The sequence below is a fragment of the Vanellus vanellus genome (assembly GCF_965231255.1).
Source record: "Vanellus vanellus genome assembly, chromosome: 14".
NCBI lineage: Eukaryota > Metazoa > Chordata > Aves > Charadriiformes > Charadriidae > Vanellus > Vanellus vanellus.
In genome coordinates, this window is record NC_138919.1 from 19,149,555 (window position 1) to 19,166,697 (window position 17,143).

Here is a 17,143-nt window from a genome sequence, read left to right on the forward strand (position 1 = left end):
TGGTTAAACTGCAGCAGCAGCATCAAATAAAGACGGAGCCAAACATGATTACAAAAACCGGGAGACCGAAATAAGGAAGTATAATTTGAGAAACCTGACAACTATTTATTCTCCATGTAAAATCCACAGCTCACATTTTTGTCTAGTTTTTCATGCCAAATCTGCTTCTTAGTTACACTTCTGTCACTCCAGCGACCTGCCGTAAAGCCCCCGTCACAGGTACGGGTGCAGAAGCCCGCGGACGTGTGTATCTCTGGGCATCTCACACAGTGCTCAAAAACGGCTGGCACCGCTGTGGTGTCAAGGACTTGTCACCAGTGACCCTCATGAAGATCCAGTCAAATCTGCCCAGGGCTCTACAGAAGAAAAAAACCCAAAAACACAACAGGAGGAATTTTAAGAATGGCATAATGCCCATGCACAAAATTTCAGAGATAATTTAAATTTGATCTCTCTTAATTCTCAAGCGTTTGATTTTATGCAGTAATAACATGGGCTTTTTTTGCGTACCATCTAATCTGAGGGAAGAAACCTTAAAGGGAATACTTAGAGTGAATTGACAATTAATGTATTTCACTTTCAAGTATCTGCTCAGCAAGATGCATATTGAGCGTATGTCTGAGCTAATGAGACAGAGGGAACCCTTATCTGCAATCATAAAAAATCAAATGCAGCTAAGATACATGCCACGTGCTCTTGAAGATAATCGGGAACTTCATATACTGTACTATGTCAAACCACTTACCTGCTAATAGACAGTTGCTGATCGTACAAGATATGTCAGAAGGTTTCCCCCAGACTCTGCGGAATGCTCATGTATAACTAAAAGCTTTCAGGATTTACCTCCTTGGAGCCGGTGGGAAAACTCTGGGTTAAGACTGTGTAAGCCTTCTCACAAAATAAGGTAAATTCATAGCATATATTCATGAAAGAAGAGAACCGAGTATTAACACTGTCAGGGACCTCATTAAAATAACTCTCTTTTCCCTATTAGCTCTGCTCCCTCACACCCCGAGCTTTCTTTTAGGGGTATATTTGAATAAACAAGAGAGATCTAACAAATCTAAAAATAACAAGGTTTGTCTCTCTTAACTTACGTTCTCATTTTTCCATTATGATTTCTATCATGAACAGAAAAGTGGCTGAATTATCTGATGATTTCCTTTAAGGGAATGCTGTCATCTCTCTGTCGGACATATCTAAGCCATGCAAACGATTAAGGACAAGATACTGCAGCTCCGCTGATGCAACACGTGCCGTATTTCACAGCTACTAATGTTACAATCCAATAAAAGGCCGCCAACAATTCCCTTCAAGTCGTGAAAGCGCTAAGCTTAGTTGTGAATGACTGCATATAGAATATGTTGTGACACATGCAGGAAGCGTTATGTTTTATAAGAAGAAAGTTCAGGTTTTTCTTGCCAATGTGATTTTGATAAGGAAGCAAGTCTTTGCCAAAAAAAGATATGTTTGTTTTCCAAATCCTTATATAGTCCTTACCACTCGTGTATTTGAGCTTCTGCTCATATATGCTGGCATACAGCATGACATACAGCATGACTCAGTCTGTCCTCTCTTCGATCCGCAAGCACGCAAACCAAGCGTGGGAATAAAGGGGCCACGCTTTATTCATCATACAAAGAAACAGAACTATAATCTAGAGCAAAAAGTATCTGGGAGAAGTAACAAACTCTTCCTCCCGGCCAGATCCCACAGCAAAGCCTTTGATCCACGTCAGAACTACGTTAAGCAGAAGGGCTCCATCCCCTTGCTCCAAATGCCTGCCCCTCGGGTCCGCAACCTGACCAGCCTTACCAACCAGCACGTGGCTATGGTTCAGGGCCAACCCGGTGGCTGCCCTTGAGTTAAACTCTGGGGGGCTGAATGCTCACCGTGTGTTTCTGCTGGCCCTTACCTGCTGCCAGCTCTTCTGCACCCAGGGAAGCAGCAGGCGGACACCTTGGAAAGTCATGACTTGCTTGGTGAGAGTCCCTCTGCTCTTGGTCATGTCCTCAAACCGAATAACACAAAAGGCAGTCACGATTCAGCTGGGAAAAGCTCTGGTCCCCCTCACCTAGGAAAGAATTGAAAAGACACTTGCATGGGAAATCCTCCAAGTGAAATACTTTCAGAGAAACATATAATGCATTACTGCATTTGCAGTTCCAATTCGCTTTTAATTCCTAAACTTCTAGGATTAGATTATAACTCTTACACAGAACAAGCTAAATTTATCACTGTTCCTCAATACTGTGCTGCACTTTACAACAAAAATGGAACATCTGTCTATTTTCCAGGCTTTTTCTCTAAAAAATATGCCATTTGTCCATATATTCATTATTGCAGATTTGCTTTTCATTTGCGAGAGTTAAGGGTAAAGCTGTCCTTTTCACTTACAAGTCAATAATATCTTCATTTCCATTTTCAAAATGGCATTTTATTTTTCCTGCTATATTATAGTTACATCCAAAGGCGAAAAAAATGCATTTAAGTTGGAGCACCAGGTATCTTCATTTCTAATACTAGATGTACTTGTTCCTAGTCAAAAAGTAAAGAACAGGTGAAAATTCATAAATTAACCTACAAAACTATACATTATCCTATATACCATGTTTAATTGGCACATACCGTAACATTTACGCATAACTAACATATAGCGAAATATTCTGTATTAACCACCAAAGGCTTCATGCCCGGTACAACACTGGAATATCCCACCTGGAAGGTAATGAAGACCGAGCAAATAACTGCCACCTGAGGTCTGTTTGCAATGACAAAGGGATGCTTCCCAGCCAAACATACAGCAAAGCCCTAGGTAACGCTTAGCGTTGAAATGGGTTTAAATTCATCAACTTAACAATTTTGAGTTGATATTAGCGCCATGGCTGCAAGCTCTGTCTGTGTATTTTTATATATGCTTGTATATACGTACTTACACGCATAGCGCTTTCTGTCCCCCAGCCTCGTGTCTCTCTGCACCGGTGTCAGTGCTGCTCACGGCGTCGGCACAACTGTCCTGCAAGGTGACAGCGAGAGGGACGTGTGCCCCCGCGTAACGCCAACACTCAGGTCCCTGTCAATCCACTGGGTCCGCTAATGGCTGCGGAGCAGAACGGAACAGGTCTCTGTGCCACTCTGTAAGGAACCGGCGGAAAGCACGCGTTGTTAAATCAAGGCTTGACCCCAGTCATACCTACCACGATCCTTGATCTGCAGCTGCCCCATGAGTTAGATGCTGTTCATCCGTTAGCTTGCCGGTGAGCTCACTCAGATTGGCTTTTAGAAATTCCCCTTGCTGCAAAGACAGCACACTACTGAATGATGGTAATTAACTTCAAGTATGCTCCTATTATTCTGAAACCTCTGAAGAACCTGTTGACCGCTTATTCAAAAAAACCCCAAACAACCAAAACCAGACCGACCGACCCACCCTTTGCTATGGCAATCAAGCTCATCTGTGTTTCTGTGGGCACAGCAGAAATCCCCTAATACAGTTCATCTGCAGATACAATCGGGACCTCTGAACAATTCCTTAAAAGCTGAATTTCTTGTAGACACGAAATAGACTGTTCTGTTCAAGGAAAGACTTTTAGAAAACAGATGGTTAACACACTAACTGACTGGCCAGTAAGAAGAAGAAATGAAGAAATTCTCGTCATACACATACTGCCTATTTGCGGCTCTTCTGTAAAGAAATTCAACACTATACATGAGAACATCACATCCACATCTTATTAATACAGTCATCGCTCTTTAACATACAGGCTGTTTTCTTTTATTAAAGATTACACCTGCTTTGGGGTCTTTTCTATTTAGTCCATGGTATTATATTAAAATATTCTAATTAAAATGAATACGCTAGAGAGTTTTACAAAATATTTATTTTGAAAAAAATCACTCTGTACAAATTTAACATTCTCAACACCGAAGTTTTATAAAAACACTAACACAACAGAAAGATGACTGAAACATTAAACTAATCCTTTCTTAAATTACAAAGAAACGGATTCATTCTAAAGAAGCTACTGTAATTCTAAACGTTAACAAAAAAAAGAGAACTTTATAAGATTTTACTTTTTTTATCTATTACAGCCAAATACATGTATCAAAGGATGACTTTTCCATCCTTTTTATAAACTTCCCCCCCCACACTGTCCACAACTAAACCAAAGACCCTGAACGCTTTACGCTTGTACTGTACATAGCTTGTGCTCCAAGAAAAGCCAGCACAATTTGATCATCGATTTCTCAGTGCCTAACAAAAAGTCACCTCTATACATTTGGTACAAAAGTCTCTGTACAAACCAACTTTGCTCATGGAAATTTGAAGCAATCAGAGGAAGAGTATTTATTTGTGCCTTCAGTTTGGTATAATGAAGTGACTGATTAAGTAAAATTCAACAAAGTAAAATTCAGTAACTGGGAATACTGTCTTTTTTTTTTTACAATTACTATTGTATAAAAAAATTATGTACTGCAGGCTATGAGGAATGGCAGACCCTAAATCTAACAGCGCTAGCTTTATAGTCCTCATCATAAAATAAGATTTTTCTGTACATTGTTTCCTCTCTTCATTTTAAGCTATTTGTGAAGGCTGTTGTTGTATATTTAACAACCTTTTTTAAACAGGAGGAAATGTCCCCTCATGAAATTAAAACCAGTAAAATTGTCATATTACTGTAAACACAATTAAAACGAAGACTGACAAAATGCAACGTGACAGGTAAGCCACGGTCTGGAAAGCTTTTTTCACATTTTCTTAACACAATTTATGGCTCACACCACAAACAGCAGCAAAAAAAGCTATTGAAAATTTCAAGTTACAGCCAGGGGTGCCAGGCAGGATCCATACGACACAGATTATCCAAGCTATTGGCAGCGGCTACCAGAGTGTTGACTTTGCTTTCTCCTCCTTCAAACTGAGCGAGATTGTGAAGCCGAGTCATGATAGCAGTAACAGCCTTCTGAACCAGTGAAACCAGCTGCTGGCTGTCCATGTTTTCGGGTTGCCCAGCTGCTGAGAGTGGAGAGGAAGTATCCTCTTGTGTTTTCTTGTGCCACGCAATTATTTCATCCCGTAGCACAGTTTTTAGGATGCCATCAACCTATATGAAGGAGAAGAATCAGACTATTATATTTAATCCAAAGCACCATCAGGGGTTACAGAATTGTAACTAGATTTTAGTCAACGGCATTTTGACACTTTTGCTCCGCACTGCAATCTCAGTCTTTCGAAGATGAGTGTGGTTTCCAATACTATTGCCCCTCAAGGTGTTTCTTTTCATAAACAGCTTTCATTATGGAAACACAACACAATGATTCCTACAGAAATGAAAGATCTCATAAACTATAACATATATCAAGATCTTCATACATATATAGTCGTGCATTTTTAATTTACTCCACTAAATTTGACTTTTCCCGCACACATGCACACACACAGAAGTCTTGTGCAAAGATTAAGAGTGCTTTGCAAAACTGGGGGGGTTCTGCACAATGATTATGCTCTCAGGGAATACCGTTCTCTGCCGAACAGGGAAAGAACACTGACTGCAACATCCATCCATATGCATGTAATATATGTATGCAAACACATATGTATGTATAGGCCGGTTCTACCCTTGGGTGAAAAGGAACTGCCCGCAACAAACAGCTTCTCATCACTAAGCTGAGTTACCGACATTAGTCTGTCAGCTCCGACAGTCTCGAGCTTCTAAAGCGAACTTGTACATATTTAGTCCGAGTCAAATACACTGTTTGCACATAACAAATAAAACACTTTATTTATAACACATAGTGGTATTAGGCCAACATATACAAACACATATTAAATATATTTTATGGACGCTTGTAAAAAAGCTAAATGCAGAAAATGTTAAAAGCATTCCTCTTAAGTCCAAAGGACAGAAAATCTAAAGCAATAATCACTACATGCCTGAACTGGGCTGGGCACCAAAAAGAGTCAGTGGGCACCTGTGCTCTGATGTTTAAGAAATCGTAGAGTCACAGAATCTCTCAAGCTTGAAGAGCCCATAGGGATCCTCGAGCCCATCTCCCTGCCCCTCGCAGGGCTGCCTAACACTGACCCATACGACGAAGAGCATCGTCCCGGCGCTCCGTAACTCTGGCAGGCTCAGCGCTGCGACCACGTCCCTGGGGAGCCTGTTCCAGGGACCGACCGCCCTCGCAATGAAGAGCCTTTTGTCCAACCTGAACTTCCCCTGACGCAGCCTCATTCCATTCCATCCCCTCGTGTCCTGTCGCTGGTGACCAGAGAGAGGAGATCAGCACCCGCCGCTCCGCTCCCCCTTCGAGGAAGGTGCAGACTGCCACGAGGGCACCCCTCAGCCTTCTCTTCTCCCAGCTGAACAGACCGAGGGACCTCAGCTCCTCCCCGTAAGTCTCGCTCTTGAGACCCTTCACCCTCTTGGTTGCCCTCCTCTGGACACACTCTAATAGTCTGATGTCCTTCTACTGAGGCGCCCAGAACTGCGCGCGGCGCCGGCGGTGGGGCCGCCCCGCGTCCCTGTGGCCGGGCAGCTGGGCTCCGTCCTGCGGGGTGGGCACTGCAGGCGCTGTCTGCACCTCCGCTCGCATGCACAGACATGGCTTTGTAAGGTAAGATGATGAATTATTAAAAAAATATTCTAACACAGCTTTCTGTGTTATAGATAAAGACAAAAATCACCCTAGGACATAGTCCATCTTTTAAAAAGTAACTAGCTCACACCACAGCTACAGTACGTTCTGCACACTGTCCTTCTGGTGCAAATTGCTTGCCTAAGTGTAAGACACCTCATTTTTGGGAAGCATTAGAATTCAAAAGGAAGTTAGGCAATTTCTTTAGAAAACTACACCCTGCCAAGAGCTAGAATCCATCAAAATAACAGCCTATCTTTAGCATTCTATTCCGCTAACAAAGGGCCAAGACACATTTCCATTCACAGATTATTATGAAAATTGTAAATGATGCTGCATTTGTCATTGCACTGTTTACCACTGCCAGAATTTGTAAGGATTTATGAGGCTAGAGCACTGAAACAATCAGCCTGAATTAACATGTTTGGACAAAAAAGTTAAACTAAGGGTAGGAGTTACACCTATCTTCCTCCTGTTCTTTCCAAGAAGGCAAATCGCAAACATTTCAGCTGGCCTTTGGGATGACCTTAGGGTACAATTCAAAACCAAATACAGACTGTTCAGTTTCTACCTTACCCAAGAAAGTGCTGTTTAGTTTATAAATTGCCAAATATGACATGCCTGCGGACAACCTTTCCAAAGGTATACAGACCTTAAAGTTTGGCTGTGCAAAGCAGCGAGCTACTGCAATCATAGACGCCGTCAGTGGACCAGACACCCCGATGGTGGTAAGAAATTCAGAGATGTTTGGAGTAAGCCGGAAGGGAACGGGACGATTGGCATCCAAATCTCCAGTAGCATCGTTAATGTCAAAGCGAAAGTACGCTACATTTAGCTTGCCGGTATCCTGGATTCAAAAGCAAGATGCACAAAAGTAAGTAAAATAACAGATTTTCATTAATGAAAGCAAAATAACTTGCATTTTTGTTTACTGTTAAAATTCCGAGTGCAACAGTACTGCAATAGCTTTTCACTCTCTCAGTCAAACAGTTTTTGAGCAAAAAAGTTAAAATTAAAGGCATGCACAAAGTCCAGTATATATTTCTCTCAAAACATGTGTCCAAACCCCCTCACTAAACACACACCATTGTACTATCGAACTCGAGGAACAGATCGTTCGGTGGCCTGGTCTACGAGGAGTCCCGCAGACAGACCGATCCCCATTCCCTACGCATCCCCGCCCCGGGGAAGCCTTCTCCACGCATCGTTCACCCTGGGTAAGCATCTGAACGCTTATCTAGAGGGATTAAAGAATCTTAATTGCTATACGGAGTGTAGCCCTCCATGCATTAAAATGGCATAAAGACTTTAATATATACCACCTTTGCCCTATGAGGGTGGCAAGCCTCATTTTAAATGTTGGGTTAAAGCAGAAAAATCACTATTAATAGGAGTTGTAGCCTGACGTGTGGCAATGCTGAAAAGAGAACAGTATTTGAAAAAGGGTATTGCCCTTTAAGAAAATGAAGCTCTAAATTTATTTTTTTTTAAATCTGTCTGACACAGAGATACATTCAAAGCAATATATTTGAAGGAGGACTAAAAAGAGGGAATTATCATTTACATGAGCAGTTCCAATATCTAAGAACGATTTTACAGACAAAATGCTAAATTCTCACCACAGAAGGTAGGGTTGATGTCCACGGGGACTGCAGTTTAAATTACTACCTACATGATGTGCAATCACATATAAATGAAAAGCCTACTGAAATGCACCACTAATTATATATGTCAAATTACTGTTTTGACTCATTTCAAAAGTATAGTCCAAATTTCCATTTGATGAGAGACGACAGCGTGCATCCCGCACAAACTGAAGCATACCTGGGCAATCTGCAGCATTTCAGGGTTGAGTCTATTTAAATGAAAGATGAACTCCGCAAAGCCGATCAGGGCTAACTGAATGGTGAACATCTTCCGAAAGGTCCAGTAGTCGGTAGCGTTGGGGAATGTATGCAAAGCCCACTCCTTCAGCATGCTGCGCGGCACCATGTTACTCTGGACTTCTTTGAGTATATCTCTGAGAACCTACATATGAAAAATAATAGTTGAAAGAGATCATTTTTAATACATTTCTTAGCAACAGACAAATATGCCAAAAACAACGACCAAACTTGACTCCACTGCCGTATCCCATTTTAGGAAAAACATCCTGAACTTGGATGCTGTCAATCTAACACTGTTTCCTCACTTTGTCAAAGCACACCTATTTTGGTAGCCCATCCACTGCCCAGCTAGAAAATATTCTTTATCTGAAAAGACTACATTTTTACTAAAACCGCATAAGCATGAGAGCTGCGAAGAGGCGTGTCAGAAAACCTGAGACTGGAAAGTTATATAACCGGATTTGAAATACCTTCTGTTCAAGACTTTCAAGAAAATCAGAAGTGAGCTAGAGACACCCAGCTCCCGAGGCTCCGCTTCCTTAGGGGAAACTAACGGAACATACGTCTCTATTTTCCAGCTTCCGTGCAAGCGGGATATGCGTTTTGCAGCAATGAAATAAAATCCCTTATTTTAAGCATAATGGCAAGATTTGAAATAATACACGGGACCTACAAAGCGTGCAACCTAAAGGTGGCCCTCTGCGTGGCTTCTTCCTGGGCGGGGTAAAAGGTGAAGGACTTTTCTTACACAAGACAGGGAAAGACACAGGGTAAAGCCATTTGTAACACGTATTATTACAGCAAAATTACCTCAAAAATACAGCAAGAAAAAGCTGAGAGCTGTATCCAACTGCTTCTGTAAGCGTACACTGTGCAGTAGTTTTTTCCCTAGATGTAAACATTTGCCATCTACCAAAATATTTAATTACTGTAGCATATACTAGCCTAATTAATTAGAAAAAGAAATAACGTTAGGATCTCTTCTATTACACCAGAAAGCCTGATAGTCATAATGACTTCAATTAAATGGTTTCATAACCTGAAGGAAAAATCCTCAAAATAGAAGCAGATGTTACGTAACGCTTCATTTTATTTTGTAACAAAGAAGGCCTGAAAAGGCAGTTTCTCTGAACCATGTCTGTGGTGCAAGTATACCACGTACTTTCTGATGGCTATATTTGAAATGGGACTGGCATTTCATGTAAGAATTTGCATTAACCTTAAGATAAAAACCATAAAATAACCTCATTTATCACAACTGGATGTTTGATGGAGGTTACAGGGAGAGGGAGCTTTGTTCTTTCTGAGCACTCCCCTTCATTAGGGTGAGATTGCTCAGCTGTTTCTATTTGACTTAGATGAAATGAATCCACTGGCAATCTTAGGAGACGCATTAGAAGAACACGGGGAGGCCTGCAACACGTAACATGCTCTAACTGCTTATGCAAATTAGGAACGCTCTTTCCCATGTTATCAATTAATTATTTTCAAAGCACTATAGGAAAGGGCCAGAAAGCGATCAACGCCTTGCCTGATTTCAGTTGCAGGTACCCAAAACAACCTAGAGTAAAACAAATACAGCTTTTTTGAAGCTTTCCAAGAGAATCTAAAATACCAAAGAGATATAAGAGTTCCCATAACACACGAAGCAAAACCAAAATAAACCCCAAACAATAGTATCACCACCTCTGCAAAATGTACCCGTCTCACTCTGGTGGGAGGTGAAGAGTCGGGCGGGGGGGACTGGGCACAGCATAACAACGTCCACAAGAAAAGCCCTTGATCAAAATCCTAATACCTGATGGCTAGCTTGAGTCCCCCGTGCCTGGACCGTTGCCAGTCGGTCGTAGTAACGGGAAATGGGGTTGTCGTGCTCGATGCCTTTCTTGGCACAGCGCTGCTTATAGATCTCCACCAGGGAAAGAGAGGAGGGATTGTCTTCGACCAAACGCATCTGTGGGGAAACTGCTACAACACGGGGGACTGGGAGTCATTTGGGAAGGGGGAGAGAGGACGGGGACGGGGGACAGAGAGAGCAAAACAAAACAGAACAGTTAAGCCATAACCCAAGTACTAAGAGAGGAATTAGCATGCAAGTATCGGCCCTTAAAACACGGCTGTGATAATCAACTGAAGTGTATCATAAGAAAATTTTTATTACTACACTCATAACTAATTCACAAGTTCAGTTAAAAAGAAAGCAAGTAGGACAGCAGATTTTTTTAATCTTAACAGAAACATCTCAACTATATCGGCAAGAAAAAGTGAGCACTCGTTACTCTTCCTACTTTTCTTTATCTGCAGAAAAGAGGGTCATATTTTGTTCAGAGTCAAATGGGTTTATAGTATCTGATTACACGAGACTGGCATTATGTCAATAAAAATGACTCGGAAGAACAAACTATGAAACTCAATAGGGTATTTAAAGCGATTCAAACTGGAGGAAAAAAATCTGAAAGTAGTTGAGGAATAGATGTTTAGATGACACCATGTGAAAATGACATAGGGAAGACACAGCAAAATATTCGGTAATAAGAAAACTTAAGCCACCGAGCTTTCCCTTGATGAGCAGTAAACTTGCAAAAGCCCTATTTGCACTTTCACGGTGCTCAACAGATGTGTCATCCTACTGAGTCCCACGTGCATCCCCGCCGACACGGAGGCAGACCCGGCCTCTCCCATGACACTGGTTGTCCTGTTTGCCAGCGACCTCCAGTTACCACCAAAACTGCTCTCTCATCATTTCCCTCAGAAGCTGTAATAATTAACCTCAGAAATACAGGGAGAAGTTGTTTAAATGCGTTTAAATTGTTTGATGTGGTAATTTCTTCAATCTTAAAGAAGAAACTGCATTCTGCAGGGACAGGGTATGAATGAGCTATTTCTTCCGGTCTCCTTCCATTAACCTCTGGCAGCAGAGAAATTAATGTTCTTTAGGTTCTTTCAAATAGTATCAAACCACACAGTACAGAATTATTTCCCAAACCCCTAGAGTTTAAAAACGCCTCTTTGAACCAAAACGTGTTACTTTGATAATCGTGTTATAGAGAGGATGTATTTCTGTATCAGTGGCCGCCCGTGTCGTATCTTTCAAGGCTTTAGCTACTGCATTTCTGTTGTTTTGGCCTCAGAGTGACGCAAAATGGCCTTCACATACGTAGAGACACTATATCTACCCTTTGCTATAGCAAAGCCTTTGGCTTGTACGTTTTGGTCTCTCTGAAGTCAGCAGTCAAATATGCATTTCTAGCTCTGTACATGCAACGTGCATCATCATCTGGGCACCTAAGCTCACACACCAACTTCATGTCAATAGATGCTAGTAGCCCAAAAAGGAGGACTGATAAAACCACACTGGTTTTAACTCAGGTCTCAGCACTTTTTCAAAAGGACAACAGCAAAGCAGTAGCTTTGTCTTAGTGTCTTTAATCAAAGTTTCCCTTATCCATCATGTATTTCTTGCTCACCAACCAAGGATTCTCAGAACTGACTAACGCAATGTACAGAACTCCTTTACAGCAACTTCGTAAGTGATTCATAGACCTTCTGAAATAGAAAGTATTTATACATTAATATGCAGTAGCTACACAGCTCTAAGTGGAACCTGCCAACAGCCTTAGCATCTGGAAAACACAAAAGTTTAACTATTTTAAAGCACTTACATTAGTATTTGAATCAACAGCAGATCAAGCATGGTGCCAGGTGAGACTCTGCTATATTGTTTCTTATCTCATGAAAGAATTATTTATAATCGACACATGAAAAAGCCAAGATACACAAGGAAAGAGAAAGAATCGAGACTGTGTTCAGCCTTCATTCACTGCTCCCGATTTGAAATGCCTAAATGTGTAACCTTTTTATTACATATTTCAGCAGTTTATACACATAAATCATATCGAACCCTCCTTAACTCTCCTCATTAAGGCCGCCCCGCTACTCTGTTTGTTAATTCTGTACTGTTTAGGCATTGCCAGGCGGTGCTGTTGGCAAAGTGCCTTCTCCAAACCAAGGAACCTTTTACAGGATGATAGAATTATGCTCAACAGAAGTCCTGCATCCAGTATCCAGATTATGAATGGATTTTATTTGGCAACTACTAACCAACCTGTATATTCCTGCAAGTAAACATGAGCGTGGATATATAAAGTTACTGCAAAGAAGCTACATATCAAATTCAAAGCTCTACAAAAACCTTTCTGTCTTGTGTGTTACATGGAAGAGGTAAAAGAAACTCAGTATTCATATGTTGCAACTTGGGGAGAAAAAGTTTTGTTCTGTCCCTCTCCAGTTGTCTCTAAATGCTTGCTCTGAAGTACGTGTATCCATTTCCATAGCAACAGATGCAGCGCGCATGCCTCTGCTGATAGACATTATTCACAGCTGAGCTTGATACCAGAAATGATGCGCACAAGCTCTTCTAAAAACACCCGAGCTCACACGCAATCAACTTTACTTCTTCAGAGGGGTGTGACAATGCCAGAAAAGACTAATCACCTAGACAGATGTGAATTTACCTTCTGAATATTCAAAAACTTCAGTATCAGTGATTAGTAGCTGTCAAAAAAAACCTTTAGCAATTTTAATCTTTGAGTATAACGTGTATTTAACAATAATATAAAATCTCTTTTTTCAGTACCTGTAAAAAACAAATGCCTTTTTGTGGTTTCCTTTCTTTTCTCTAAGCAGGGGTTCAAAAGGCGAAGAAGTTGTAATACCCGCTCTTCTCTGCGAGACTCGGTCAGGCAAGCATCGTTCATTACCAGGTAGGGGTAAATCTTTCCATTATGGCCTCGGATGTAGAGTCTCCTCGCCGCAGTGTTGTGTTTCTGAACTATCTCCACTCTGGGCATAAACCTATCAGCGGGAAGAAAGGGACATTAAAGCACCTGAGCCAATATCCTCTGATATTAAATCAGGACGTACAAAAAAATAAAACAAACCAAAACAAAACAAACAAAAAACCCCACCAAAGTAAGGCAGTGCAACTGTATTACAAGGCCCAATTCTGTTATCCAGCTAGCCCAGCGCTTCTGTTTTGTAGTCACACACTCTTCTGTTTATTTCTTTTTTAAGAAAACACAGTTCTTGAGCAAAATTAATCATTAGATCAGACCCTTATCGCTATGTTGAAGATTAGTACCTCTACTGACTACAATAGAACAACTAATCCCAACTTATATCAACATAAAATAAACCAAAAATATGCTCTTCATAGAACAGTACGGTTGCTTAGTGAGGCAATGTAAAATTACCGGAGGAGGATAAAATAAAGGTGTTATACCAAAGTATGACTCTGTAGATGCAATTTAAATATATGAAATGTACAAGACATCTACTTTTGCAGAGAGGAGGGATGGAGGAGGTTTTCATTTTCTCCTGTTTTCAGAATTACAGTCGCCAAAGGGTCTTTTTAGGTTACCTTGCTATCTTGATGTAGTAATGTGTTGGCTTTGGCATTAGGAATTCTCCAGGTATCTCTACTTCTGCAGTTTGAGCTGAAAAATTACTCAGAAAGCGGCATTTTTCCTCTATGAGGAAGAACTTTGGAAGCTGTTTAGTTTTTGCCTCCAGAATTTTGATCCATTTCTTCAGTTTAGAGATAAGATTGTGAAGTTTCATTGACCCGGGCACGCTGAAGTCGAAGTCTAAAAGAAAAAATCAAAAATACAGACATCCTCAGCATTTCAAATTCTATACAGGGTATTTAACTATCAAGAGTCTGAAGCCTGCATTTTCAAAGGGGTTCTTTCAGCCACACGCCCTCAAGCAAAATCCATTAAGGAGTTCCACACAAAGCACATACACGCACATACACACCCCCACGCACACCCCCACCCCCACATACCCGTTCCGCCGAACAGCATCACACCGTGCTGGAACGCTCCAGTAAATTGGAAAGCCACTACGATCAGCAACTCACACAAGACAAGGAAAGCAGGCTACCAAGCAAGTCCAGCAGAGAGACAGGGCTGCCTCTGAACCCTGAACTCAAAGGAAAACCAGCAGGTTCAGCCAAACGCGGCAGCCAGAAGACGCACGAAGGAGGAGTGCGAGCGTGGTCGGTGCAGGATCGCACACCAGCAGTGACACTGCAACACTCGGTGCTGGAGGAGAACACATCATACAGTTCCATCGCGCAATCCGAACACACATAGAGCGCACTGCCTCTAAAAGACGGGCTGTCTTGACTATTTCATCTCTGTAGAAAACCTTTTAGTAAAGTCCTAAAATTATATATGACTTAAACCTGTCAGAATCTGTACCTCTTTACTGTACACAGCTCTAAAGTATTCTCTATTATCTGGTAAATAACGAACTTCCCAAGATTTTCCTGTTTTAGTCATGCAAACATTAGAAAAGCATACTGTGAAAATTTTAAATACTATTACTGTATTTAACTGTCTACATACTGCACCCAGACAGACTGCGCAGGAAGAACGGTCATGAACCAAATGATTACATCACATCTTTTAATGAAAGAGGAAAAGTCAGCTTACTTTACAGTCTAGCCGTGTAATCTTCTCCCTGTTTCATTAAAAGTGAAATCAGTGGAGGCTTTTTACTCTTAAAAGAGATGAAAGAGTCTCAACTGAGGATGCAATGTAGAATCTGTGAGCAACTGCAGGACAAGTAGTAAAATTGATGTTACTATTATTCTCTTATTCTGAGCTGCAAGAAAATTCTCCTTATTCTTTCCCGGCTCAGGTACCAATTCGTGCCACCACAGGAAGAACGGATATGATGGTCTAAGCAAAAATGACAACACTACACAAACAGCCTGCTCTTTCCTTTGCAATATACAGTACTGCAGCGTGGAACTCTCCTCTGGTCCACACGCAGGCCAAGGAAGAGCCTTCCCAAAGTCCATACGCGGTCTCCAACAGACTGCAAATAATTCTGTAGCAGAAACCACTGCAGTATCGGCCCTTTTCGGCCAACACCAGTGCCACCTTCTCAATGCTGCTTTCACTAGTTCCAGAACACAGCCATAAATATGCTGGAATTTCCCAAAAGAGGGAAAACGGATAAACCACATACATGAAATTATGGTTCAGCACTTCAATACTGCAACAATGAGAGATTAAATAGAATTGGATAAGATAAACTGCTCGTTCTATAAACCTCAGTAGTTACGGCATCACAAGTTGTGCACGTTAAATAACAGACTTGAATTTTTAAAAAGCATTTCTATACCAGAGTCTAAAAGACGCCATTTTAAGGTCAACATGTTACACAGGAAAAAGCAACAGCAAGACAGAAGCACAGAATGTCAATTCAGTATTTCTGAGACTTACAGCTAAAGCAGAACAGAATCTTCATTATGATTCAATACAACAGAAAATCAGTCTCAAAAATTAGTCTGAATCCTATTGCAGAACCTGCGTTTCAGTATGTCTCACACACTCAAGATTTTCCTATGCTGACAAAAAAAAAAAAAACAAACACCAAAACAATTGGTGCTGCTCAGAGGAGAAATTAATTTGACCACATAAAGGTGCTACAAGCATCCATCTCCAAGCGTGCTAACAGTGAATGAAGTACAGGCGCACAGCAATTAATGCTTATAAAAGTTTTTTTCAACCAGTTAAAACCACTCCAAACTCGGATTATCCACAAGACTTACTCCCGCGAACAAGCTCAGAACATCTGTTCTGTCAGCCACAAGAGTTCAGATCACTCTGTACGTACACTCTTTTTCTCCAAGCTCTCTTCTTTACATGTACAGGATACTATTACCCAACAAAATAACGCAGTCTGGGATTCCTTTCATTTTGCTATTCTGTCACTTAAACAAAGTATCAGCGAACACACAACCCAGCATAGTTCGTTGTGCATCCACAATGCACTGATACCTGTCAGTGAAAGCCTTAAGTCTACTCGCCTAGACCAGCGCAAACACCAGCACACACAAAATCCTGGCCACTTCTATTAAAAAAAAAAAAAAAGCCTATAGTGAAAAATGCAGGTTTGTATTTATGGATGTTAGAAATTAGTGTAAATCTGTAATATTCCCTTTTCTTTTTCTACCTGGTAAGGGCAGTGCATGTATTGCAGTAGCAGTGAAAACACTGCAATCCCAAGCCTACCCTCTAGTGAGCAGCGGGAGTAAATCGTCTCATGGAGCGACAAACTACTGAGTCACTTATCCCCTGAATCTCTCAAGTGCAGGAAAGTATCCCCAAATTGCAACCAGTTGTTGTGCTGATGTGAATCACCAAAGTAGTAAAAATATGCGTCAATACGTATTCCTTACAAGAAAAGTCGTTCCATTCACCACGAGAATAGCTGGAGTTTGTTGAAATGCCTATTTCGGGATTTCTGTTACTGCTTTGTTTCCCAGTGCCAGACGGGAAGACCAGGGAGTTCAATTAGTCTTTTTGCTCCGGTGACAGAGAGCCCCCTGGGGAGGCAAACCACTTCAGCCGGCAGGAAGGGAAATCCCAGACCAGCATCGTTTGGACAAAGTCTCTCTGCTTCGCAGACATATTGAGCCACAGAAATAGGACTTCTGTTTCAAACAAGTCCACTTCTTCAGTACTGACCACTGGAGGACATCCTTCTCAAGCTCACACATGCTGGTCTAAAGCATCTTCCCGCTGACAGCACCTTGTCCGAAG

The 17,143-nt window shown here is 41.4% G+C and overlaps 1 protein-coding gene across 1 annotated transcript in view; it reads right to left on the reverse strand.

Moving 5' to 3' along the window:
- Window positions 1–3,869: 3,869 nt before the first annotated feature.
- TRRAP (transformation/transcription domain associated protein) overlaps window positions 3,870–17,143 on the reverse strand; it is a 98,696-nt gene continuing 85,422 nt past the window's right edge. Inside the window, exons 65-70 of the mRNA XM_082490634.1 lie at window positions 13,945–14,170; window positions 13,162–13,379; window positions 10,324–10,508; window positions 8,464–8,667; window positions 7,292–7,486; window positions 3,870–5,105 (exon numbers count right to left, since the gene is read on the reverse strand). Coding sequence (XP_082346760.1) covers window positions 4,821–5,105; window positions 7,292–7,486; window positions 8,464–8,667; window positions 10,324–10,508; window positions 13,162–13,379; window positions 13,945–14,170 — 1,313 coding nt within the window. The 3' untranslated portion in view covers window positions 3,870–4,820. The remainder of the gene's footprint in view (window positions 5,106–7,291; window positions 7,487–8,463; window positions 8,668–10,323; window positions 10,509–13,161; window positions 13,380–13,944; window positions 14,171–17,143) is intronic.